This window comes from Passer domesticus, chromosome 26 (genome assembly GCF_036417665.1).
Source record: "Passer domesticus isolate bPasDom1 chromosome 26, bPasDom1.hap1, whole genome shotgun sequence".
In the NCBI taxonomy this organism is placed as follows: Eukaryota; Metazoa; Chordata; class Aves; order Passeriformes; family Passeridae; genus Passer; species Passer domesticus.
The window spans coordinates 5,165,667-5,193,061 of NC_087499.1; the positions used below are offsets into that span (position 1 = coordinate 5,165,667).

Consider the following 27,395-nt stretch of genomic DNA (forward strand, 5'->3'; position numbering starts at 1 on the left):
CAAAGGAGACAACTTGTCTGAAAACCATTGTTGGTGAGTAAGAAACGGGAAACAGGTTGTCTTTAGCTGAGCAGGATCTTTATTTTTATTTGAATCACAAGTTAGGAATTCAAGATGTAAAGTTTGAGAAGAAACAGCTTAAAAAAACTCATCAGATGGGTTTTCATAGAATTCCAATCCTAGATACATCTGAGACAACCTAGAGTTCTGGGACATTGTGGGGCTGAAGCTACATAGTGTGGAAAAAAATAAGAAGTCCAGCCTAAAGCTGCATCCAGTATTCTGGATGGTGTTACAATTGGTAACCTTGAAAAGTGAAAAGCAAGCAAGGAACAGCCACAGAATACCACAGAGCAGACGGAGAGCAGACCACAGGCTGCAGCAGAAGGAAAGGAGGGAAGGCAGAGATTCCAGGGGGAACTCAACCCTTCCTCCAAACCGATCCGAGAAGCACAGACCCCAGGACGACAGGCAGGAGGCAGCCAGGCCAGCCGTTCCCCATCCCGTCCCTCCTCCACCTCTGTCAGGGGTAGAACAGATTCCTCCTGCCCAGACCAGTCTCCAAACCACCTCTCATAAACCACCTACCCCAAAGAATTCTCCTAGGTTTCCTCTCAAAAGTAGCCTCCGATGCACAAAATCAGTGAATTTTGGCAGTACAATCGAAAAAAGCCAAGCCAAAGCTATGGTCTGTGAGGACAAAAGCACAGGTGGCTGACGCCACGTTTCAGAGATGGAAAGCTCTCTCTTCCATGGGCGTGTTCCATCCCTGGGCTCATAGGATTCCCCCTGTGATTCATCAATCGGCTCCTGCCCATCAGACGTGAGACACCCCCTTTTGCAGGCCGAGCCCGGTCAGTCTCCCGGCCCATAATCCCTGCCCACTCCCCGGGATGGCATGCCCACACCCTGCCGAACATGGGAGCTGGATGTGACATCCAGGAAGTGACCCCACCCAAAACGTCAGCGGGAGAAAAGCTGATCCAAAACAGGAAATATTCCCATACACCCACAGGGTAGCCCCCCAAAATCTGAGGAAGAGTTTGTACACCAGGAGGACACAGATACCTGGCAGAGGATAAGAAAGGATGCAGTCCAGGAAGGAGAGTGGGAAATCACATAGAAGTTAAAAGTCTTTCCAGTTCGATATAATGTCACCGAGGGAGGGGCAGGCCCTCAGTGGGAACACATAAACTTTGCAGAAATAAAAGAGATATACAAAGCCTCTCATTTGTATGGGAGAGAATCAGCATGTTTCAGAGGTCTGTTACAAGCCACCTTTGCAGCAAATGTATTCGCCCCTCATGATTTAAAACAGCCATTTACATCTTTGCTGTCTCCAACAGAGTATTCTCTGTGGGAACTGGTGTGGAAACGTTTATTAAATGACCTTTTAAGAGCTATGCAGGAACTCCAGCCACTGAAAATATAACTTTAGATCAGCTCAGGGGGAAGGAGCCCACTCAGACCCACAGGGACAGGCCAGAACACTCAACAGACAAATCCTTCAGGATGTTAAGGAAGCAGCAAAGACTGCCTTGTTCCAGGTGCCTGATGGGAATAAACCAGAACTAGACTTCACAGAAATTAAACAAGGGATGGTGTCATGATCCGCTCTACGAGTGGGGAGTCATGATGGTTCATTTTACTGATCTCAGAGTGCAAAAACACAACACGGAAAGGGGATTGCAGTATCAATTAAACAAATGCACCTTTATTGAAATGACCACAGCAAATGTGTTAAAGGAATTAGGGAAAAGAAAAGAAAGTAATAGAAAAAAGGGGAGAGAAATATAGCTACCCAAAGAGGGAGAGAAATATAGCTACCAAACGTAGAGAGACGAAGTGCTCATGGTCCAGCTGATGGAGTTTGCCTAGTCACGTCAGGGAGATCTCAAAGTCCTGGCAACTCAAGGTTCTATTATAATCCATTGCTGAGGGGGGAACAGATCTTGAAATCGCTGAGGGGGAACAGATACAATAAAGAACAAGCCTATTAAAATATTGAAGACAGATACAGGCAGTTGATATTCTCAGCAGCAGGCAAGAACCGTTGTCTTCTTGGTCCAATGGCCAAACCTGCAGATAAACATCTTGCTTTGGTCAGCTCGCCTCCCCCCCCACCTCCCCTGGGTTAGGGGTTTCAATCTCAGTCCTTGGGAGGAGGGGGAGCTTTTCCATATAGGGGTCTCATGTCTTAGTCCTTGAGAAAGGGAGAGGCTTCTCCCATCTAAGTCCGTCCATCATGGTGGTTGAAAAGCAGATGATGGGGTTATAAGTTTGGTTTTTAATAAAGTTGGGGTTTGCTTGTTGTGGGGGAAAGGAAGTGTCCAGGACTTGGTGGGGGCTGGAAGTGGATGGTGATTGGACCAGGGCACTGACCAATCACTCGACGCCCTGAGGAAATGATTGGTCCAGAATGAACACCAGTAAAGACCAATCAAAGCGCCCGAATTCCACCAATCGGTGCGCGGATCCAAAACCCACCAATCCTGGACCAGGGGTAGTAATAAAAAGGGGGTTTTCAGTTATTTAGGGTTCTTTCGGGTTTGTTCGTGTTAGTGTCAGTTGCTTTTTTTTGAAAGAACCCAGCGTGTGAGGAGCACGCTGCTTCTGAACTTTTGAGCTGTTGTAGAAGACCTGGGCTTATCCTGGGTCTTCAGTTCTCCCTGGCTTATTTTTAATAAACGAGGCCTGTTTCAACCTCTGTTGTGGAATCTGGTCTCGTTCGAATTTTTAACAATGGCTCTTCTGTAGGGAGGGACCATGAAAGGTTACCCCAGAAAAGTCCAACCAGGCTAAGAGGTGAGGAAATTCTCAAGCTATTGTCGCGAATCAGGTGCCAGCATATAGGGCATGTTGCCCCCTTGGCAGGCCCTGCTAGAAGCAGTCACTGTAGACACAGCTGCCAACAATCACTTGGCAGGCCAGAACTCTGCTTAGGGGCCTCAGGATCTTGGGGTGCATCCACCACCGGCAGGCCAGAATTCCGATCAGGGTGCTCAAGGTCCCAATGTCTGTCCTTGGGATGGTTATTGTTGGGACCTAGGACGTTCCTCTGGCTGCCCTGTAGGATTTGAGACCCTGGCAAGGGGCTCAGAGACCTTGGCACGGAATCAAAGACACCTGTGCCTTTGATTTTAGTCCATGGAAAAAATTACCAACTTTGTGTGAAGATTTACAAGCCACAAGAGTTTAAGTAGAATGATAGTTAATTTGTCACAGGGTGAAAAAGTAGAATTTTGGGGTTTTAGAATGCAGGTTCAAGAGGCAAGATGGAGGAATCTGGGCGTGTCCTGTCCTTCTTCTCCTTCTTCTTGTCCTCCATATTCTGCTGTGGTGGTGGCACTTTTTGATTGGTTTAGAGTAGAGACAGACTGTCTAACATAGGTGATTGGAAAATTATTGTAAATAAAGTACATGTAGTTCATAGTATAAAAAATTAACACCACCCCAAGGGCAGATGCTGTGCCACAACCCGACCTGCCAGACAGATCTCAGCAGGTCAGAGAAAGAATGTAATAGATAAGAAAAAAGAAACAACCTTGAAAAGCAGAACCGACGAATCTCGACTTCTTCAGTCGCAGGACTGGAGAAAAAAATTACTTGGGTGACTCACGACAGTCTTCAAAGGGTCTTCATCAGCAGGGTTCCATAGGGTCGTTGCAAAGTCTTCAGGACTCATGGTACGTTGATAGCATATCCCAGAAAACAGAGACAGTACATCAGAGAGAGAGAGAGAGACAGAGACAGAGAGACAGAGACAGAGAGAAGAGAAGGGAAGGCAAAGAAAAGATGGAAGAAGGAGGGGAGAAAGGAAACAATAAGCAAATATAATTAATATTAATTAAAACAATATTATTTTAAAACAATTTTTTAAATTATCAAAACAAGTCACAAATAAAGGTAATAAAGCAATAAAAAATACTGGAAGTATTAATTTTAAACTATTTTTTCAAAACAATTCACCAAAAATCAAAAGTAATTTTCAAAAAATCACAAAGGAATATTGAAGATTATTTCAAAACTCATACTGTAATTTATAATCCCCTTGTGTCAACAGTCTTGGGGATGTCCACAGTGAAGAGGACATCAGCCAAGTTGTGTGCATTAATTCAACATCTTTTCTTACTTTCTCTATGACATGGTGTATTTCTTTCACATTGTGATGAACAGTTACCAGGGTTTTCTGTCCATTCTTCTTGATCTTCTCCAACATTTTGATTAAGTCCTGATGAAGCAACAATTGCTTTACCGAAGTAATGTTCGTCCCAGTGGGGGTAGGCAATAGTTTGTGAGTCAGTGTGTAATTGGATTCTAAAAGGTAATGAGAGATAACTGGGGCTTTATAAGAAAAATCACGTCCTGTAATTTTGGTAAAGTTACAAACACAAAAATTTGAATGATTAGTATCCACTACTACAATTTCCACAAATACAATATCACAAAGAGTTCTAAAACAAGCACACCCTTTGCCTATATATACAAGTACTGTTTCAGAAGTCTCGTTAGGATGAATTTAAAAATGACAGATATTTTGCTCTGTGTCCTGAGCTATAATTACATCACTTTCATAGATGAACCCTTGTTGTTCTTGGACAATACAAGATTCCAAATTAACAGTTTGCCTTTTCTCACTAATTTGACGGGCCCATTTCCTATGCTTGGAAGGACAGAGAACAGCTCTGCCGTGCTTCAGCCCTTATGCAACAATAGGAAATACCAAATGCACTGAGTCATTATGTGTGGTTAACACAAAAGCTGTGGCTGTGTTTGAAATGGGGTGATAAGTAAAATTCACCAAGTTCCATCAGGATTGGAATTCTCCTTCAAAATCAGTGGCACTGTCCCAAATTATTTTCTGAATTTCTGTGGGAAAAGTGCCTTCTTCACCTTCTCTGATAATTGAGGCAGCAACTGACTGCAACCACAATTGTGCCTGGATACAGCTGAGAGCCAAAGAAATGTTGTTTTGTGTAACATCGAGTGTGGTCATTTACATTTACCTTTTCCCAATTTGGTAGTATGTTTGACAGCAGACACGGATGCGTTCCCAAAACTAATAAGGATGATTGCAGTGGTGGTTGTAATTTGGTCAAGTCTTTAGTTGCGGTAGTCAGTTTATTCAAGTCCAATTAATTTACATGTTATTGTAACATCATCACCTCGTTACTATAAAGGGAAGGAAGAGCATTATTTTTCTTGCCCAACGTGAGTGTTATCATGGTTTATCAGGTCTTCATGTCCCTCAGAGTTATTCTGTAAAAGTAAACACAACAGAATCTGCCACAAAGAAGCAGAAAAAGTTAGAACGATGGAACTGTCAGAGAGGTTTTACCACCAGTGGTACTTCCCCTACAATAGGGGGTGGTCCACCAAAAACAGGTCATCCAGGGTAATGTGCTGGATTCTTGAAATCATCTGGTTCCTGTAATGAAGGAATTATGCTTGGACCTGTCGGGCAAAAAGCAGTGATTTTAGGACACCCATTTACCCCCCATCTATAGTAAGGGGTGTGAGAAGTCCATTTAATCCCTTCACCTTTTGCCCAACCCTGCACACCTTTGACAGTAAAGTGAGAAACATAATCAGATTGAAATTCCTGTGGTTTTAGGAAAATTCCAAACCATCCCTGTATTGCTTTAACAGTATTATTTCCTGTAGCTCTTTTAAAAGCATCGGCCTGAAACAACACAAATACAAATACAGCATAAAACTTGATGTTAATACCAGCAAGAAAATAATTCTGTCCCTCACACAGGAAAATACTACAAGTGGTTAACAGTTCCTCAATCTGAGGAACTTCTCCCTCCCAGTTAGTAGAAGCAGGGAAGAAAGGAGGGGTTGTTTTAATCACAGAGGCAAGTTTGTTTTGGCTGCTACCCAAGCTCTCAGTTTCTTGTATTGCTAAGTTTTTATCTACTCCTGTGAGAGTTAAGCCAACCACAGACAAACCTCTTTCCCAGGTAGAGTGTCTTCTCTCAGCATCTTTGAAACCATGGGAATGAAAACCAACAGGCCTTGTCAGACCCTCAGGACCCCACTGCCCAATGTGTACTGACAGCCCTAAGGAGCCAAATCCCCATTCCACCTGGAAAGGATCTGTAGGATGGACAGGGTCCAGTGCTTGATGAGCTGTTGCTTCAAAAATCAGCAACTGCAATGCTCCTTCCTGAGAAGGAGTCCAATCCCATCTCACCCCTTTCCTGAGCAAATCACAAAGAGGAACAAATGGGTCATTCTGGTTACTAAGAAATCTGTCTGGTGTTTCTACAGGAGATACAGCTACCATGGCTTTTTGAAGGAGAATTCTTGTAGGTTTAAGTGGTCCTGGAAGCCGTTGAATTAAAGGGGTCATCATTTCAGGCCTTACAGGTGATTGCATTGGTGACTCAAAACCAGGAATTATTTTCTTTTCATGTGTCATTTGCAAGCAAGCAGCTTTGTGAATGTTTTCCAGGAGTCGGTTGGGGGTACCAGCTATGGTTAAAAGGTCTCCTTTTCCAAAGGGTTAAGCCCCCCTGCCCAATGAGATGTGCACAGAATTAGGGACCATGGGATACGTTTGTCTCCCGTTGTTAAGAACACCCCGTGTCCCCAGCACCCACCAGCTTCTTGTTCTGACAAAATAATTTTATCTCCCCTGGTGAGAGACACTCAAAACACGTATTCTGTCTCAGATTTGAGAGGGAGAAGCCCGCACTGCTTTGCAAGTTTTGTTAGTTCAGTAGCAGTGTACGGGATTTCTTTGGTGGTTATGTGCGGGTCAAGATCCTCATCACTGATATAGTTACATTCTGTTTTAATTAGAGGTATTATGCTACTGTAACAACAGTGTTCCCCACAATTTTTCATCACAATTTTTCATCAAAATTCTGTTTGAGGGTAATTTTGATTAATGAGAGGAGTTTCCTTCTCCTCTGTCTCCATACAGGAGTCAGCATTATGTGAATTTTTAACATGTTCCCCTCTCAAGGCAGCCCGTAATAAATTATTTTCATTTCTTTCTTCATCTAATTGTTTTTGCAAAATTTCCACTAGGTTTTGAAGGGAGTCTATTATTGTGTTTTTTCCTCACTTCTTCACTTCAAGCGAGTTTCTATGGCTGCTGTGAGACAAGCTCCCAAAACTGAGCAGAGAATGGTTTTGGTTTTGCCCAGTTTAAATTTTGTTTCATGTTGTAAAGAACGTATTCTATCAATAACATTTTCGAAATTAAGCCAGTTGTTCTCTTCCCAAACTTCCCCCCCCCCCAGAAGGTTTAGTATCATATTTAGCGAGCAGACCATAAAATTAATCTTTAACTTTTGCGCTAAGGTCTTCAGTCATTTTGTGAAGGGACCAAAACCACAACAGGGAGGTACAGAGTTAAATTACACAACCACACAGCCTTCGCTGTGTTTCCCTGAATGGGTGAAGGAACCTAAGCTGCTCAGGAGGCGCTCCTTTAGTACAAAAAATCTGGTTGTCCCTTTGCTACACCAAGCAGTTAAAATTGACACACACAACAAAAACAAAACAACAGAGTGTTCTGCCTTTTTCACTAAGAGATCCTTTTGAATTTCTGAAGACAGTGCGGGCGCTTTTTCAAGTAGGCAATGTGCAGTCTGCAGGAAATTTGAATCTCCCCCCTTGCTATCTAGACCATGCTCAGTCTTTTAAACTGGCAGGCTAGGTGCAGCTGAAGAGAAGCGTCCTTCCCCTCTTACAGACTACACAGAACCTGCACCATTTCTGTCTAGACAGAAATCCTGTCTGTGATGCCAATTTATGTCACGATCCGCTAGGGCAAGGGAGTCATGATGGTTCATTTCCAGATCCCTGAAGTGCAAGAGACAAACAGCAGGGGACTGTCAGTTTAATCACAGCAAATGCACCTTTATTGAGGGCCAACAGCAAATGCATTAGAGGGATCAGAAAAGGAAATAAAGGATAGAAGGAAAAAGGGGGGAAGGGGAATAGGGGAATATAGCTACCAATGAGATGGAATCCTCACGGTGCAGCCACATAGGTTTGCGTTGTCCATGGGGGATCATGGAAGTTGTCTCAAAAGTTAGTTTATATAGTCTCAAACCAAAGCAAGTGGCATCTGGCCAAAAGGTGGGAAAGATTCATGGGGCATTGTGTTGAGACTTCTTGGTCTGTGAGGCAGGTATGAGTGTGCAACGACAAGCCACCACTCGTCAGAACCTGTTCGAAGCAGTGTTCTGTGAAAGCACAGCAAGCACATCTGCAAACAATCACTTGACAAAACATCCACCTCAGCCAGGCCAGAGCTCCTGTCAGGGGTCTTCAGGGCCCTTGCGACAATCGTGAGGCAAATGAAGAAAACTTCAGACCATCTCTTACAGTCCCAGTTTGCCTGCCCCGTGTTCCCAGTTGTGTTCCAATGTCCCCAGTTCCATCCCAGTGTCACCAGCCCTGTGTCCCCAGTGTCTCCATCCCACCCAGGGTTTCCAAGGGAAAATATCTCAGTGACAGCACCTTGAAGCAGCTCCCTGGCTGTGCTCCCCTCAAGGAACGTTGGGATGGCTTTATTGACCACTCGTCTCTAAATGGGGTCAGGTAATGTGTCTGACACAGAGTTCAGATCAGCCCGCTCTGATTTACATAGAGGGTATTTATTTATTTATTTATAGGCTGTATGGTGCACACATGAACTGATAGATTATATTGCATCAACGAGCAGCTACACGGAATCATCGATAATCAATATCAGTATCAAATACCATATCAAATTGCTGGTGATTAGTAACAAAGTGCAAAAGAAATACAAAAGTGCAAAAGGCAATACAAAAGTGCAAAAGCCAGTTATTAACTTGTCATTTATAACCCATCTCTGCTGCAGACAGAGTGGAAAGCTGGAAGCTCTTGAGGGGACTCATTCAGCCCTGTCCCCTGTCCCTGTGTGTCCCCAGAATGTCCCTGTCTGCCCCTGAGTGTCCCCAGTGACATTACCCCAAAAATTCCCAATTTCAATGAAAATTCCCAGAAAATTCCCCAAATTTGTCTCAAATCCCACAAGGGGAGGGGGGAAAGGACAAGTGACGACAGCCATGTCCCCGATGACATCACTGCCCTGATGACATCATCACATTGGTGACATCGCCATCCCTGCAGCAGATTTGGGATGTCCTTGGCGGCTCTTCGGCATCGCTTGGCCACCACTCAGGCAATGGAGCCATTGGGATCACCACACCTGAAGCTGGTGCAGATCTTCTCAAGCGCCCCCACCAGGTAATCCCTGGCCACTTGGCTGCTGGCCACCCACAGCAGCTCGGCCACAGCCACCTTGGCTGCCAAGGCAGCGTGGAAATCATGGGACGGCTCCTCTGCCCCCTTCATGGTGCCTACGATCTCCCCAACCCTGCGCCGCAGCTCCCGATAGAACGCGGTGACTTTCCTGCACGCGGTCACCAGGTGCGTCAGCAGCCCCAGGGCCACCTTCGCCTGCTGCCTTCCCGTGGTGACCCCCCTCACCTGGTGTTCGGCCACCACGGTTCCTCCCACACCCTCTCCTACGTCATAGTCTATGACACCTTCTAAGGCCTCTCTTATGGCCCCCACCATGGCCTCTTTTATGGCCTTTCTCAAGACTTCTTCCATGGCCACAACATTGAGGTCCACGTGCCTGCAGGCGTCCCGGAGCTTGGTGACCTCCCTGGTCAGCTGGGCCCAGCTGCTGTCGAGCGTGGCCGCTGACTCCAGCCACTTGCCGGCCACGCTTCTCACGTGCTCCCAGGTGGTCCATGAGGTGCTCGCGTAGGCTGCCAGGGCCTGGCTCAGGGAGGGGACAGTGCTATCGCACCCAGAGGGGACACCACGGTGCCAGAAGATGTTACCAGCGTCGTGCACGGTGACACTGAGGTTATTGGTGAACTTCCTCAGGGCCTCGTGCAGGGATGGTTGGCACATGGGCAGCAGCACATCCCCATCCATCCTGGCTGTGATGGCCACCAGCTTGTCCAGGGTGGCCACCATGGTGGCCTGTGGCTGCAGCAGGGCTGGGGACATCTGCAGAGGTGACAGGGGAGGTGTCAGGGACCTCGTGGGGGGGGCCCTGCCCCCGAGGGGCCCCCTGTATCCCCTCCATCCCTCTTGTTCCCTCTGCCACCCCCTGCCCCCACTGCTGTCCTCTCTGCCACCCCCTACTCTCAGGATCTCCTCTGGTCTGGTCGATGTGATTGGGAAGATCCTGAGGTGTGTCTCTGTTAAAAGTCTCTTTTCCTCAACCCAGCAGCCAAAGAAGGAGTCGAGAAGTCTTCGGCTGTCGTTGTCAAGGTTGTTTATTATTTCTTTATCTCAAACATTTTCTGTCTGGCCTGCCAAGGTCTGTTCTGCAGGTCTGTCCGAGGCACACTCCCCGCCTCTCGGGCTGGTGCTATCTTTTATACTAAAAACTACATATACTATGTTTACAATTATGTTCCAATACCTATCACCTATGTTAGACAGTGACTTTCTACTCTAAACCAATCTGTGAATGCCAACATCACCCTGAACATGGATGCCAGGGAGAAGAAAGAAAGGACAGGGCACGCCCAAATCCCTCCATCTTGGAACCCCTGACCCCCAAGTAGAGAATCCCAAACCCCCCTGTACAAGGTTCAAAACCCCCCTGTACAGTGCTCCAAAATTCTTCTCTTCACTTTCTGATTGCTACTACTATGCTACTTAAACTTTTGTGACTGTAATTCTTCATATAAAGTTGGTAATTTGCTCCATGGGTTGAGATTGAATTTCCAGGTGTCTTTGGCTTCCGGACAGCGTCTCTGAGCCCCTGCCAGGGCTTTGAGCCATCCAAGGCATCCAGAGAGATGTCCTGGGTTCCAACACCCTACCACCACACCTGTAGCCCCTGCCACCCCCCGCTGTGTCCTCTGCCACTCCCTGTGTCCCCCTCTATCCCCCACTGACCCCTCCCCCCGTTTCCCCTCCCCCCTTCCTGCCACTCTCTCCTGTCCCCTTTTGTTGCGGTGTGTTGTCATGGTGTGCCTCAGTTTCCCCAGTCCTTCCCCTGAAGTTTCCTTCCCCAGGTGGGGTGTCAATCACCCCTCTTTCCCCCACCCTTGACCCCTGCTGGGCACTGCCTATCAACCCAGAAATTCCAAGGGAAGCGTCGAGTGATTGGCAGGCTCAAAGGATGCTCCCCACCCCTGGGGGGCCATTGGCCCATCCAGGTGTCCCTCTCACCTGAAACCCCCTCCCCTCATACCTGGCTGGTGGTCCCTGTGTTCCCTCCCCTCGCCCTATCCCCAGGTAAAAGGGCAAGCACACCACGCGGTCGGGAGTTCTGTTGGAGCTGTTGCAGGATTCAGAGGCCATGCGTACCAGAATAAATACTCTGGATTAAAAACTCTCCATCAGGACCCACTCCTTCCTTCACCTTGCCTTAAAGGTTTCTGCAGCTCAGGGAGGCCTGAGGAGTGACTCCCCTTCAACAGCAAGTTCCAGCTGTAAGCACTGGAGCTCGGGACGTGCCTGGACTTATCCCCACGTGCTCACAGCTAGCCAGAGCATCTCTGGGGAGAAAACACCACAGGTGCCGCGATCGGCTCAGCAGCTGAGGCCACACAGACCAAGGCAGTCCCGTTCAGTAATACTGGTAAATTCCAATACCCTTTGCAACCCCCCGTTCCCTCCCACCACCCCCATCCCCCACCAGTGTCCTCTCTGTCTCCCTCTCCACACCCCCCCCGCCCTCCACCCATCGCACCTCTTGGAGCTCCATGCTCACTGGGGACACCTTGGAGACACCTTGGGGACGGTCTGGGGGTCGAAGGAGCCTTGGGATGTCCTCGATGGCTCTTTGGCACCGCTCGGCCACCCCACAGGGGCTGGCAGGACCACCGTTGAACAAGAAGTTGATGATGTCTTGAAGTGTCCCCAGCAGGTGATCCTTGGCCAGGCAGGCGTTTGCCTCCCACAGCCGCTCGGCCACGGCCACCTTGGCCACCAAGTCCTCGGGGACATTGGGAGACGCGTCATCTATCCCCTCCAGGGCGGCTTTGATGTCCCCAACCCTGCGCTGCAGCTCCTGGAGAAACGCAGTGGTTTTGTCACACGCGGCCACCAAGCGCTCCAGCAGCCCCAGGGCCGCCTCCGCCCGCTGTCTCACCATGGTGGCCCTTGTTGCCCGGCTGGCAGCCACCATGGCATCTATCCTCACCTGGGCTTCATGTTCGCCTCCCACCTCGGCCCCCTCCTGCCTGCCCAGGGACTGAACCAGCTCCAACATGTTTTCCTGAGCTGTCCCATCACGGGCAGCCTCGTCCTGCAGCTCCCTGGCCCGGGCAGTGGCGGCGGCCGCCCTGTCGGCCGCCTCAGTGGCCACCTCCCTGCAGACGCTGCAGAGCTTGGTGGCTGCCCTGGCCAGCTGGGCCCAGCTGTCCACTCGCTTATCCACTGTCCCCTGCCAGTGCCAGGCCTCCATTGTCACATGGAACCAGGGGGTCCATGGGGTGCTCCTGTAGGCGGCCAGGGCCTGGCTCAGGGAGGCGGAAGGGACTTTGCTATCGGAGGTGACATTGCGGCGCCACCAGGTGTCATCCATGCACTTCACGGTGGCCCGGAGCTTCGTGGTGAAGTCCTCCAGATCCCAGTACAGGCACCTTAGAGACTTGAGCAGCGTCTCCTCGTTCCGCCTGGGCACGGTGGCCAGCAGCTCGCCCAGGGTGGCCACCACGGTGACCTGTGGCTGCAGCAGGGCCGGGGACAGCTGGGGAGGGGACAGGGGAGGTGTCAGGGACCTGGTGGCACTTGTGGTCTCCTGCGGTGGCCCCCTGCCCCCGAGGGGTCCCCTTTGTCCCCTCCGTCCCTTTGTCAGCCCCTTGTCCCCTCTGCCACCCCCTGCCCCTCCCCTCATCGCCCCTCACGCTCCCTGCCCCTCTGCTGTCCCCTCTGCCACCCCCCTCTCCCACTGCAGTCCCCTCTGCCACCCCCCGCCAGCCCCCGTGTCCCCTCCCGTCCGGTCGCACCTCTTCGAGCTCCATGTTCACTCTGGGCACCTTGGGGACGCTCCGCTGGCGAAGGATCCCCGGGCCAAGCGCCGGTCCCGGCCCAGAACCGGCCCGACCGGCGGCGCGCGCGGAAATGGCAGCGCCGCCTCAGGGCGGGCGGGGCGGTGACGTCACCCCTCCTGGCCCCGCCCCTCACCGGTACCGCCCCCATCCATGGGAAACACCCGGCTGGATTTCGGTGCTTTTTAGGCTGAATACCTGGGGATTTAGGGTCAGTCCCTGGGGATTTAGGCTCAGTCCTAGTGGATTTAGGTTCTATCCCGCCGGGGCCGGGGGGAGCGGGGCGGGAATTCGGGGGCGCCGAGGGAGCCCCGGGACCCCCCCGGCAGCGCGGGATGGGCGGCAGCGACCGCGGCCAGCACCGGGAGCGGGGAGCGGTGAGGAGGGGCTTTGGGAGGGTCCTGAGGGAGAACTGGGGAGTCCTGAGGGGATTTGGGGGAATTGTGAGGGTGTTTAGGGCCGCTGAGGGGATGTGAGGGGGTTTAGGGGGATGTGAGGGAGAACTGGGGGTCCTGAGGGGATTTGGGGGAATTGTGAGGGTGTTTAGGGCCGCTGAGGGGTTGTGAGGGGATTTAGGGGGATGTGAGGGAGAACTGGGGGTCCTGAGGGTATCTGGGGGGATTGTGAGGGTGTTTAGGGCCGCCGAGGGGATGTGAGGGGGTTTAGGGGGATGTGAGGGAGAACTGGGGGTCCTGAGGGGATTTGGGGGAATTGTGAGGGTGTTTAGGGCCGCCGAGGGGATGTGAGGGGATTTAGGGGGATGTGAGGGAGAACTGGGGGTCCTGAGGGGATTTGGGGGAATTGTGAGGGTGTTTAGGGCCGCCGAGGGGATGTGAGGGAGTTTAGGGGGATGTGAGGGAGAACTGGGGGTCCTGAGGGGATTTGGGGGAATTGTGAGGGTGTTTAGGGCCGCCGAGGGGATGTGAGGGGGTTTAGGGGGATGTGAGGGAGAACTGGGGGTCCTGAGGGGATTTGGGGGAATTGTGAGGGTGTTTAGGGCCGCTGAGGGGTTGTGAGGGGGTTTAGGGGGATGTGAGGGAGAACTGGGGGTCCTGAGGGGATTTGGGGGAATTGTGAGGGTGTTTAGGGCCGCCGAGGGGATGTGAGGGGATTTAGGGGGATGTGAGGGAGAACTGGGGGTCCTGAGGGGATTTGGGGGAATTGTGAGGGTGTTTAGGGCCGCCGAGGGGATGTGAGGGAGTTTAGGGGGATGTGAGGGAGAACTGGGGGTCCTGAGGGGATTTGGGGGAATTGTGAGGGTGTTTAGGGCCGCCGAGGGGATGTGAGGGGGTTTAGGGGGATGTGAGGGAGAACTGGGGGTCCTGAGGGGATTTGGGGGAATTGTGAGGGTGTTTAGGGCCGCTGAGGGGATGTGAGGGGGTTTAGGGGGATGTGAGGGAGAACTGGGGGTCCTGAGGGGATTTGGGGGAATTGTGAGGGTGTTTAGGGCCGCTGAGGGGTTGTGAGGGGATTTAGGGGGATGTGAGGGAGAACTGGGGGTCCTGAGGGTATCTGGGGGGATTGTGAGGGTGTTTAGGGCCGCCGAGGGGATGTGAGGGGGTTTAGGGGGATGTGAGGGAGAACTGGGGGTCCTGAGGGGATTTGGGGGAATTGTGAGGGTGTTTAGGGCCGCCGAGGGGATGTGAGGGAGTTTAGGGGGATGTGAGGGAGAACTGGGGGTCCTGAGGGGATTTGGGGGAATTGTGAGGGTGTTTAGGGCCGCCGAGGGGATGTGAGGGAGTTTAGGGGGATGTGAGGGAGAACTGGGGGTCCTGAGGGGATTTGGGGGAATTGTGAGGGTGTTTAGGGCCGCCGAGGGGATGTGAGGGGGTTTAGGGGGATGTGAGGGAGAACTGGGGGTCCTGAGGGGATTTGGGGGAATTGTGAGGGTGTTCAGGGCCGCCGAGGGGATGTGAGGGGATTTAGGGGGATGTGAGGGAGAACTGGGGGTCCTGAGGGGATTTGGGGGAATTGTGAGGGTGTTTAGGGCCGCCGAGGGGATGTGAGGGGGTTTAGGGGGATGTGAGGGAGAACTGGGGGTCCTGAGGGTATCTGGGGGAATTGTGAGGGTGTTTAGGGCCGCTGAGGGGATGTGAGGGGGTTTAGGGTGATCTAAGGGAGAACTGGGGGTCCTGAGGGGGCTTGGAGTGGCCTGAGAGGGAACTGGGGGGGGGTTGACTGGTCCTGAGGGAATATGAGGGGTCGTGAGGGAGTTTGGGGACTCCTGAGGGAGAACTGGGCGTGCTGAGGGGGTTTGGGAGGGTTATGAGGGGATATGAAGGGGTTTGGGGGATCCTGAGAGGGTGTGGAGGGTCCTGAGGGGCCTTGGGGGATCCTGAGGGTGAGCTGGGGGATCGTGAACGGACTTAGAGTGGATTTTGGGGGGTTCTGAGGGAGAATTGAGGATCCTGAGGGCGTTTGGGGGTGGTCCTGAGGGGTTCTGGAGGGGTCTTGAGGGAATCTGGGGGGGTCTTAAGGCAGTTTGGGGGGATTTTGGGGGGTTGTGAGACTGTTGAGGGGTCCTGAGTGGATTTGGGGGTGTCAGGAGGAAATCTGGGGGGATTCTGAGGAGATTTTTGAGGGGGACTGGGAGGCCCTGAGGGAGACCTGGGGGTCCTGAGGGGGTTTGGAGGGTCGTGAGGGGATTTGGGGGTGTTCTGAGGGAGTTTTTGGAGGGGATTTTAGGGGGTCCTGAGGGGTTTTGGGAGTCCTGAGGGGATTCAGGAGGATTTTGACGGTGCCCGACTGGATTGGGGCATCCTGAGGGAATTTTCGGGGTCCCTGAGTGGATTTTGTGGGTCCCTGACTGGATTTGGGGCAATTTTGGGGGAATTTGGGGTCATTTTGGGGTGCATGAATGGATTTGGGAGCATTTGGGGCATTTTTGGGTTTCCTGACAGGATTATGGGGTATTTCAATGTAATTTTGGTATTCCTGATGAGATTTTGAGATGTTTTCATGTAATTTTGGGGTATTTTGGTTCAATTTAAGGGTCCCTGGTGGTATTTTGGGGTACTTTTGTGTATTTTGAGTAATTTTTGGGTCCCTGACTGGATTTTGGGGGTCCCTGATGGGATTTTGGGGTATTTTGGTGCAATTTTGGGGGTGATTTTGGGTAATTTCAGGGTGTGTTATGGTAATTGGATGTAATTTTGGGGTATTTTGGTATATCTTGGTTTGAACAGACAGGTGTGTGCTGAGGAAGGCAGTAGGCCCCCTGAAATGGAAAATGTGAACCCTCTCCCTCTGAATTGTTATAAATTTGAAAATAAAAGGCTCTCAGGCAAAGATGTGGGAGCAGGAATAACAGTTCTTAATTTGGGTAGGACAATAAAAATTAAAATAAAATAAAATAATTAAAATTAAAAGAAATATAGAAATCAAAATAAGAATAAAAATAGCAATAAGAATAAAAATTAAATCAGAAATAAAAACAAGATAAAAAAATAAAAGCAAAACAAAGTAATAAATAATGAAAAATAAAAATAAAAACTAGATAAAATAAAATTTAAATTTAAAAATTAAAATAATAAATAATCTAAAGATAGAAATAAAAATATAAATAAGATAGAAGAATAAAAATTTTTAAAAATAATATAAATTAAAAGGAAATAAAAACAATATAAAAACAAAATAAAAGTAACATAAAGATAAGAATACAAATAATAAAAATGAAGTAAAAATAAAAATAAAATAACAATAAAAATAAAGTCAAAAATAAAAATAAAATAATGTAAAAAGCCAGAATAAGAAGAAAGCTGCTCCTCTGGGAATGCAGTGGGCAAAGGCTGCTGTGCTGTTCCAAACCTCGGATTACATCCAGGTAGGAATGCTTGGCTCCTCCCCCTGGGCGGAGCATCTCCCAATGGGATGGTATCATCTCATCAGCCATGCAGTGATGCCCATGCACAGCAAATAATTAATAATAATAATGCCCCATGAACAGCAGATAATTAATAATTAATGGCCCTGTCTAGGTTCCAATATAAAATGTATTCTCTCCCCATCCCCAAGAGCTGTTCACACCAGGAGGGGCATTGTTTAATTGTGTTCCTGATCTCCTGTTCCTGAACCCATCAATTCCATGCACTGAGCAGCAGCTCCCGTTTAAAATTTCACTGATTGCTCCCAGCTTCCCCAAACTTCCAATCCAACACCGAAAAAGACATTACTGTTAAATCTTTCTAGGTCACACACAGATTGTAGTTTCCTGTTTGACAGCTGAGAGCAACTCATCCTCCACTGTTAGCAGGTAAACACAATATTGCTTTTCACAGAAAATCATAGCAGGGGAGCAAGTGAAGCAGGGAGAAAAGAAAAAAATAATTATCAAACCAGTGGTGATATTTTCTAAAATAGAACTAAAATCATCCAGCTCTTCTACTCACTAATTTTTCAGAGACAGTTGCAAAGGAAGCTCGCTATCTTCGTGGGGCTTAATTAATTGAAATCTGACTCAGAGATAACTCCCTCCAGGAGCCATTTCTGTCTGATGGGCAATCAAGGACCAATCATGACTCATAGAATGATATCAGCCCATTGTGAGAGGCTCCGCCCAGGGGGAGGAGCTCAGCATCCCCACCTGGATATAATCTGGGCTTTGGGACAGAACAGGCAGCCCTTACCCACGGGTTTCCAGAGGACAAGAGCTGCCAGATCTTTTCTAGGGGATCACCACTTCAGCAAGACCATTTCATCTGGACTGCTACCACCAGCCTAACTAGCAGGGTGTCAGGTTGGATTCTGACACTGTCGGTGGTTTCATTTTGTACTATTATATATCTTTGAGGGGGGGGTTTCTCTTTCCCTAATAAAATGTATTTCTGAATGTGAGTTTCTCACTGGGTTTGCTTTCAAACCAGAACAATTGGCCACTGGCAATGGTTGTTTGGCTTGATTGACCAATTGGATCCCCCTGTGTGTTGTGACTGTCTGGCAAGCGCAATGGGTTTTTCTTAGTAATAAAGTATGGTATAACAAAGCGATTGATCAGCCTGCTGCAATCATGGAGCCAATGCTCATTATTCCCCACTGGGGACTGTTGCTACAATAGCGACTGATGATTTTTCTTTCATCACTGGACAGTCCTTTTTCCAATGCCCCCATTTCTTACAGGATGCACTCTGGTCCTTCTCCATAGGGAAAGCTTTCTTGGGTGACTTTTCCTGAGCTGCCTTCCTCCTAGGTTGGGATTAACTCTTTCAGTTGGGTCTCTGTCTCAAAACATCTTCCAGGCAACCTCCAGGAGTTTATCTCTCTCTTGAACTCCCTTTGTCTTTTCTTCTTGTACCATTTGAAGCCTGACCCACACAGAACAAAACCAGGTGTGCTTTACCATCAGCTGATTCAGGATCTAGATCAGTATATTTGATGGCAGTTTCTCTTCACCTGTTTAAAAAATCAGTGGGAGATTCATCATAATTTGGCCTCAGTTGGTAAAGCTTTCACCAATTTACAGCTTTAGAGAACCCCTGTATTAATCCACATACCATGAGGCTTTGATATCATTTTAATTTTGCCAACTGCTCGGGTGTATTTGCATCCCACCCAGGGTTTCCAAGGGGAAATATCTCAGTGACAGCGCCTTGAGGCAGCTCCCTGGCTGTGCTCCCCTCAAGGAACATTGGGATGGCTTTATTGACCACTCGTCTCTCACTGGGGTCAAGTAATGTGTCTGACACAGAGGTCAGATCAGCCCGCTCTGATTTATATAGAGAATATTAATTAATAAATGATTTCATTTAATTATTTACATATAGGCTGTAAGGTGCACACATGAACTGATAGATTACATTGCACCAACCAGCAGATACAAGTAATTACCAACAATCAATATCAGTATCAAATACCACATCAAATTGCTGTTGAATAATAACAATGTGCAAAAGGCAACACAAAAGTGCAAAAGTCAATAAAAAATTGCAAAAAGCAATACAAAAGTGCAAAAGCCAATGCAGAACTGCAGAAGGCAATTTTTATATTGTCGTTTATGTCCCGGCTCTGCTACAGGCACAGTGGAAAGCAGGAAGCTGCCAAGGGGACTCAGTCACTCCTGTCCCTGAGTGTTCCTGAGTGTCCCTGAGTGTCCCTAGACTGTCCCCAGTGACGTCACCCCAGAAGTTCCCATCATGATTTGGGACACTATCAATGAAAATTCCAAAAAAAATTCCCCAAATTTGTCTCAAATAATGCACGGGAACGGGACAGTTGACACCAGCAATGTCCCCGATGATGTCACTGCCCCCATGATGTCACGGCAATGACATCACCATCCCTGCAGCAGATTCAGGATGTCCTCAATGGCTTTTTGGCACTTCTTGGTCTCCACACGGATACTGGAGCTGTTGGAATCACAACTGAAGATGTGGTTGATGTCATCTTGTGTCCCCAGCAGGTGATCCTTGGCCAAGCAGGCATTGGCCACCCACAGCCACTCGGCCATGGCCACCTTGGCTGGCAAGGCCTTGGGGACATTGGGGGACTCCTCCTCTGTTCCCTCTGTGGTGTCTACGATGTCCCTGAGCAGGCGCTGCAGCTCCTGGGGGAAGGCGGTGGCTTTGTCACACGCAGCCACCAAGCACTGCAGCAGCCCCAGGGCCACCTTCACCTCCTGTCCCCTCCTGGTGGCCATCAATGCCTGGCTCTTGGCCACCACGGCCTCTCCCATGGCCATGGTGGCCGCCAGCACCTCGTTGGTGGCCGCCACCCCCCAGACCTCGAGCGCAACCACTGTCAAGGCCCCCTCCTCCCTGTCAAGGGCCAGTGGCAGCTCCTGTTCCGTGGCCACCGTGTTTTCCTGAGCTGTCCCCAAGCAGGCAGCTGTGCCCTGCCAGTTCCTGGCCTGGACGGTGGCTGCAGCAGTGGCCTCAGCAGTGGCCACCTCCCTGCAGGTGGCACGGAGCTCAGTGGCCACCCGGCCAGCCGGGCCCATCTGTCCATGAGCCTGGACACTGACTCCTGCCAGGCGCTGGCCACGGCTCTCACATCAGCCCAGGTGGTCCCAGGGTGGCCCCGAGGATGGCCAAGGCCCAGCCCAGGGAGGGGACACCACGCTGGCCCAGGGAGGTGACACTGCCGTGGTTCAGGGTCCTACGGAGCCTCCAGGTGAATCTCCTCAGGTACCTTCATGCAGGGAGTTTGGGGCCTTGCGCAGGCACTTGCCCCTGTATGGCCCGGTCACGGTGGCCACCACCTCGCTCACGATGGCCACCATGTCCATCATCACCTCCAGCTGTGGAGGGGAACCCTGGGGAGAGGACAGGGGAGGTTTCAGGGACCTGGAGGCACTTGTGACCTCCCGGGGTCCCCTCTGTCTCTTTGCGACTTCCTGTCCCCTCCTGCCACCACTGTGTCCCCTCTGCCACCCTTGTGTCCCTTCTGTGGCGACAGCACATAGGTGGCACCAGGGACGTGGCAGTACCACCCGCCCAGTGGCACCATTTCTGTCCCAGGCTGGTGACACTCAAGGGGGTCTTGGTGACATGAGGAGCTGGTGGCACATGAGGGGCTCTTGGTGACACGAGGAGCTGGTGGCACTTGAGGAACTGGTGGCACTTGGGGAGCTGGTGGCACTTGAGGAGCTCTTGGCGACACGAGGAGCGAGTGGCACTTGAGTGTCCACAAGTCTCTCCAGTGACATCACTGTCCCCACAGCATGTCTCTGTGATATTTTATGAAAAATCCCTTTGCCAGGACTTTTTCTTCTGGGAAGCTTCAGCTTCTCCATGTTGTGCTGCTTTGGAATGTGGTTTGGAGAATTGTTTATCCAAACATGTGAATTGTTTTTAATTAATGGCCAATCACAACCATCTGTGTCGGGCTCTCTGCTCTGTCATGGGTTTTTATTGTTCATTCTTTTCTACCTTTCTGATGTATCCTTTCTATATTTCTTTAGTATAGTTTTAGTATAGCGTATTTAATATAATATAATATCATAAAACAATAAATCGTCCTGAAAAATGGAGTCAGATTCTCATCTCTTCTCTCATCCTGGGACCTACAAACACCACCACAACAGCAGCCTCGGGATGTCCTCGATGGCTTTTTGGCACCGCTCGTCCACTGTGCGGCTGCCGGGGCCACCGGGGCCGCCATGGTCACCATAGGGACTCAAGAGGATGTTGTCAATGACCCCAAGTGTCCCCAGCAGGTGATCCTTGGCCAGGCGGGCGCTGGCCACCCACAGCCACTCAAACTCGGCCACCTTGGCCACCAAGGTCTGGAGGACATCAGGAGACACCTCATTTGTCCCCTTCAGGATGGCCTCGATGTCCTTGAGCCGGCACTCCATGTTCCAGTTGAACAAGGTGGCTTTGTCACACGCAACCACCAAGCACTGCAGCAGCCCCAGGGCCACCACTGCCCAATGTCCCCTCTTGGTGGCTGCCATTGCCTGCCTGGTGGCCACCACAGCCTCTCCCATGGCCTCGTTGGTGGCTGCCACCACCTGGGCATCATGTGTGGCCATTTCCTGGGCCACCTCCTCCTTGTCCCAGGACACCATTCGCTGTTGGTCCATGACCACCTTCCCACAGGCGTCACGGAGCTTGGTGGCCTCCCTGGCCAGCTGGTCATAGCTGTCCACGAGCTTGGCCACTGACTCCCGCCAGGCACTGGCCACGGCTCTCACACTGGCCCCAGTTGTCCCTGGGGTGGCCCCGAGGGTGGCCAGGGCCCGGCCCAGGCAGGGGACACTATGGTGGCCCAGGGAGGTGACACTATGGTGGCCCAGGGAGGTGACACCACAGTGGCCCAGGGAGGTGACATCGCCGTGGTCCAGGATCTTACAGAGGTTCTGGGTGAAGTTCTTCAGGTCCTCATGCAGGGAGTCTAGGGACTCGTGCAGGAACTTGCCCCTGTGTGGCCCGGTCACAGCAGCCACCACCTTGCCCAGGGTGGCCACCACAGCCACCAGCGCCTGCAGCTGTGGAGGGGACACCTGGGGAGGGGACAGGTGGCACTTGTGACCTCCTACAGTGGCACCGTGCCCCCAAGGGGTCCCCTTTGTTCCTCCGTCCCTTTGTCAGCCTCTTGTACTTGCTACCACCCTCCCACCTGCCCCCATGTCCCCCCCACACCCCATTGCCCCGTCCCCACCCCCGTGCCCCTTCCTCCCTCAGTGTCCCCTCTCTTCCCATCTCCCCCACCCCGTCGCACCTCTTGCAGCTTCATGCTCACTGGGGACACTTTGGGGATGCTCTGGGGACGATCCGGGAGTTGAAGGAGCCTTGGGATGTCCTCGATGGCACTTTGGCACCGCTCAGCCACCCCACAGGCACTGGGGCTGGCGGGAGCACCATAGAAATAGATCTTGACGATGTCGTCAACTACTCCCAGCAGGTGATCCTTGGCCAGGCGGGCGTTGGCTTCCCACAGCCGCTTGGCCTCGGCCACCTTGGCCACCAAGTCCTCGGGGACATCTTGGGATGCCTCATTTGTCCCCTTCAGGGTGGCCTCGACGTCTTCGAGCCGCCACTGCAGCTCCCGGGGGAGGGCGGTGGCTTCGTCACACGCGGCCACCAAGCGCTCCAGTGGCCCCTTGGCCACCTCCGCTAACTGTCTCACCATGGTGGCCCTTATTGCCTCACTGGCAGCCACCCTGGCCTCTCTCCTCACCCGGGCTTCGTGCCCGGCCACCCCCTCGGCCCCCTCCTCCCTGCCCAGGGCCTGACCCAGCTCCACCATGTTTTCCTGAGCTGTCCCACCACCGGCAGCCTTGTCCTGCCGGTAGCTTGCCAAGTAGGTGATGGTGATCGCCATGTTGGCCGCCTCAGTGACCACCTCCCACCAGAGGCTGCGGAGCTTGGTGGCCTTCCCAGATAGCTTGACCCACCTCTCCATGAGCACGTCCACCAAGCCCTGCCACATGATGGCCTCCATTTTCACATGGTCCCAGGCGGTCCATGGGGTGCTCTTGTGGGCAGCCAGGGCCTGGCTCAGGGGGGTGACAGGATCATCACCATCGGAGGTGACAATGTCGGGCCACCAGGTGTCATCAATGCACTTTATGGTGGCCCGGAGCTCCCTGGTGAAGTCCTCCAGGTCCCAGTTCAGGCTCTCTGCAGACTTGGGCAGCGTCATCATCGCATCCCACCTGGGCACGGTGGCTAGCAGCTCATCCAGGGCGGCCACCACAGTGACCTGTGGCTGCAGCAGGGCTGGGGACAGCTGGGGAGGGGACAGGGGAGATGTCAGGGACCTGGTGGCACTTGTGGCCTCCTGGGGAGTCCCCTGTGCCCTCCTGGAGTCCCCTTTGTCCCCTCCCTGGAGGGCTCTGCTGCTTCCTCTCTTCCTTTGTTACCCTCTCATCCCCTCTGCCACCCACTGCCACCTCCTGTTGTCCCCCTCTCTACTCCTCTGTCACCCTCTTCCTTCCTACTATTCCCTCCTGTCGCCTTTGAGACCTCCTGTCCCCTCCTGCCACCCCCATGTCCCCTCTGTCACCCCACTGCCCCTTTCACCAGCCCCCGTGTCCCCTCTGTCACCCCCGTGTCCCCTCTGTCCCCTCCCCCCCACCACTCTGGAATTGTCTCACCTCGAGGCGCTCCATGGCCCCTGGGGACCCTCCGGGGACACTCTGGGGACACTTCAGGTGACAAACACGCCCAGGTCACAGCTGGGGACAAGCAGGAATGTGGCGTGGCCGGATGGAGGAACCAGGAGAAGAGATCAAATATATTGACCCAATCTACAGAATGTCCAGCAGACAAGTCGGAGGTTAAAACCAAACAAGAGTTCCTGCAACATCCAAACCTCCTGGAAATGTCTGAAGAATGTCTCAACTCAGGAATGTGTTTGTAGCCCTGCCGTGCATGCGGATCTGGAGAACAGCGGGTTAAGGTAAGGAAACTTGTTTGGCTGTCTGCCAAAATCCTTTTCTATCCCTTATTAATCTTTTACAATTTTCAAAGAGTGAACTTTGGTTTTCACACCCGGATGTGGTTTGTGAGGGCCCCCGCTGCTGAGCACTGACCCCGTGCCGGGGGTTGCTGGAAGCCCCAAAAACCGCAGCTGGCACCACCTTGCTGGGAGTAGTGTTTTTTCCTGTTCTTTCCTTGTTACTTGTGGATTTTTTTTCCATTGAGTTGCTAAGAAGCACTGCTGGCTGAGTGCTTGAGAAGGTGGGGAGGGGGAGCTCCTCTGATTTTTGGGAGTTTCTCTCAGGCTGGGGGACAGAGATACTGAATGGGGGTCAGGGGTTGGGGTCAGCCTCTCTCTCTCTCTCTCTCTCTCTTTGGCATCGGAGGAGTTCAGTCAGGATGTCGTTTACTGCCAGGAGAATTCACTGCCACAGCTGGAGCTCAGCACTGACAGACCGATCACTGTCTGTTCGTGTGCCCCAGGAATCCTGAACCTCCTGTGTCCCAGGAATCTTGAACTTCGTGTGCCCAGGGAATCATGAATTCCCTGTGCACAGGAATCCTGAACTTGCTGTGCTCTGGGAATCCTGAACCTTGTGTGCCCCAGGAATACTGAATTCCGTGTGGCCCAAGAATCCTGAATTTCATATGCTCCAGGAATCCTGAACTTCGTGTGCCCCAGGAACTGATCTGTTCGTGTGCTCTGGGAATCCTGAACTTTGTGAGCCCCAGGAATTCATCTGTGTGTGTGCTCCAGGAATCCTGACTTTCATGTGCCGCAGGCATCCTGAATTTCCAATTGTTAAATACGAGAGCAGGCTCCCAGTACTAAAAGTGATTTCAGCATCTATCATAAGAAAAAGAAAGGCCTAAAGCAAGGGGGCCTGCGGGCCAAGCAGGAGCTTTCCTGTCTGAATGCTGCAGTGCCAGCACTGGGTCAACTTCAGCAGCGATGTCCCTGATGTACCAGATGGAGTGGCACAACTTCCCTGGGTCAGAAGCCCCTTTTTATCCTGTTTTTTGTCCCTTTGCATTTGTTTCTTTTTGGATCCTTCATTTGCATGAAGGTTTAAGGTGCTTGGTTGGCCCATTGCAGTTCTGGCCAGGCTGGCACATTTCGCCTGGGGGCATGCTGCATTTTACTTAGGTGTGTTATGGTACGCCGTATCTCTTATCTCTACCCTTTTAAACCCTTTTACAATGTAATAACCAAAATGGTGGATTTTTTTTCTTTTGAATTGCTAAGAGGCACTGCTGGCTGAGTGCTTGAGAAGGTGGGGAGGGGGAACTCCTCTGCTTTTCTGGAGTTTCTCTCTGGGGGACAGAGATACGCGGAAATCCTGAACTTCGAGTGCCCTGGAAACCCTCAATTCCGTGTGCCCCGGGAATCCTGAATTTTGTGTTGTAAAACACGAGAGTGGACTCCTGATACTAATAGATCATGCTTAATGATCTATCAACTATTTTACAACAGTTTCTAACCTAGTTTTAACAATTTCCCCCTCTAACTATTTGATCAGTCTTCAAGCCTGCATCAACATTTTAAAGTTCAGCTTCTACTTTTCTCAGTTTCTCATACTGTTCAAGCATATCTCTGGCATTCTGATCACTGTTCTTTCATTAACATTAGTTTTTCACTATTTTTCCTTTCCACTTTCCCTTGCAGCACGATGCTGCTATGGACAAGGATGGTTGCTATCCAGACTAGACATGGAATTGCACACACTAGTAATATTACACTTGCTAGTGCACACTCCACAAAGAAGACCACTTTCTTCCACCATTTACTGTTCCAGGTGAACAAGTTGTCCCACCAATCGGAGTCTCCAAACAAGAGGGTCCATTTTTGTGCTCCAACACAGGTTCCTTTGCTAATATTTTGAGAAGTTTTTTTAATTACATGACTGTGGTCATCGATCTCTAGGCAGTCTTCTGAAGTATTAAATTTCTCACAGATCCCTCCTTCCTCTGAGAGGAGGTAGTCCACTGCCAATCACATCTGGTAAATTATTGATCGTGTTTGTTGTTGCTGCTGGTTTAAGAGATCGATGGTCAGAGTTGTTTGATTGGATATGATTTCAAGCACTGGTTGTAGATGGATGAGTCCATTGAGCATGTATTCTGAGGTTCTGTAGCCCCAGGATCCATCTTGGGCCCAGGTAGCCAACCCATAATTATCGATAATCCTTTCTGGGGGCCAAATTTCATTGCTCCAATTTTGGGTTCTGCCAATTAAACACCTTTTCTTTCTGGTCTGATCATCACACACTGGGATTCCCTAGATTGATTTCGCATCCTTAGGCAGCAAGGAGAAGGATGGTTTTATGGCTCCAATTGTGCAACTCCTGCTCCACCCTCCTGGTAACTTCACATATGCTGTGTTACCACAGATCCAAAACAGATTTTTAGGTGCCTCCCAGAAAATAGAATCTCAATTTGTTATATGTTTCAAATATTAGGATAAGGTTTCTATTGCCCAGAACGGATTGATATAATCTCCTAAGCATTCAAACATTTTCTCTTTTTCACTGTATCCACATCTACTTTCAGTTTTTTCTACTGACCAATATGAATGGGGGATTTCTGGGATCCATGAGATGTGTGTGTCATTTGTTGCCTGATACCATTTACATGGTGTTTCTCCTACTTCTAGAGGATACAATTTCCATTTTTCTTGATAAACACTCTTCCCCTATGAATATTGATATAAGCTTTGACTCTCCTTCCCTCGTTCTGGGTACTCTCGTGCTTTTTTTGGATGGAATCCATTTTGAAATGTCTAGGGGACCCAAACTGATAGCGTCCCATGGTCAAATTTCACTTAAGTGTGTCTCCCCGCCCACCCAACAATCAGTCAAATTAAATCCTTTCATAAACTTTTCCACCATATGAATAAAAATATTCTTGCCATCTCTTTGTCCCTCTCTATCCCTTTGTCTTTTCAATTGCACTTCTTTCTCTTTGAATGTATGCTCTTAGTGCAAAATGAAACCACTGACAGAGTCAGAATACATCCTGACACCCTGCTCGTTAGGGCGGTGGTAGCAGTCCAGATGAAATGGTCTTGCTGAAGTGGTGATCCCGTAGAAAAGTTCTCGCAGCTCTTGTCCTCTGGGAACCAGTGGGTAAGGGCTGCCTGTTCTGTCCCAAAGCACAGATTATATCCAGGTGGGGATGCTGAGCTCCTCCCCTGGGCGGAGCCTCTCACAATGGGCTGATGTCGTTCTGAGTCATGATTGGTCCTTGATTGCCCATCAGACAGAAATGGCGCCTGGAGGGAGTTATCTCTGAGTCATGGGCAAGGCATTGATGGACGCATTAACAGGAGATCAGGAAAACACAATGCCCCTCCTGGTTTGAACAGCTCTTGAAGATGGGAATAGAATACATCTTTATATTGTAAAATATGACATAATCCATTCCTTATTCTATTACCTTCTGTACACAAACCAATACACTCTTACAGATATATAGATACATAAATATCTACATATATGTATAAAATACAGAATCAAAC

General features: G+C 50.4%; 2 protein-coding genes and 1 long non-coding RNA gene across 3 annotated transcripts; 1 reads left to right on the top strand and 2 right to left on the bottom strand.

Annotated features, from left to right (window-relative positions):
- Positions 1-8,600: 8,600 nt before the first annotated feature.
- LOC135286350 (uncharacterized) lies at positions 8,601-13,104 on the bottom strand. The gene is made up of 3 exons (XM_064399479.1): positions 12,978-13,104; positions 11,717-12,718; positions 8,601-10,014 (listed from the first exon to the last, which is right to left on the bottom strand). Exons 1-3 carry the CDS (start codon positions 12,990-12,992, stop codon positions 9,169-9,171), a joined length of 1,863 nt encoding a protein of 620 aa, XP_064255549.1. The 5' UTR covers positions 12,993-13,104; the 3' UTR covers positions 8,601-9,168.
- Positions 13,105-13,128: 24 nt separating this feature from the next.
- Positions 13,129-17,847, top strand: LOC135286351 (uncharacterized). The gene is made up of 2 exons (XR_010350712.1): positions 13,129-13,230; positions 17,419-17,847. It is a non-coding gene; the product is annotated as an uncharacterized LOC135286351 (long non-coding RNA).
- A 2,624-nt stretch (positions 17,848-20,471) lies between these two features.
- LOC135286328 (uncharacterized) lies at positions 20,472-23,568 on the bottom strand. Its single transcript, XM_064399442.1, has 3 exons — positions 23,554-23,568; positions 22,176-23,186; positions 20,472-21,957 (listed from the first exon to the last, which is right to left on the bottom strand). The coding sequence occupies exons 1-3, from the start codon at positions 23,566-23,568 to the stop codon at positions 21,016-21,018; spliced, it is 1,968 nt and encodes a 655-aa protein (XP_064255512.1). The 3' UTR covers positions 20,472-21,015.
- Between the last annotated feature and the right edge of the window lie 3,827 nt (positions 23,569-27,395).

Coding starts and splice junctions, on each gene's coding strand:
- LOC135286350 (XM_064399479.1), bottom strand. Junction 10,015..11,716: donor TGAGCATGGAGCTCCAAGAG/GTGCGATGGGTG, acceptor TCACCTCTGCAG/ATGTCCCCAGCCCTGCTGCA.
- LOC135286328 (XM_064399442.1), bottom strand. Junction 21,958..22,175: donor TGAGCATGAAGCTGCAAGAG/GTGCGACGGGGT, acceptor TCCCCTCCCCAG/GTGTCCCCTCCACAGCTGCA.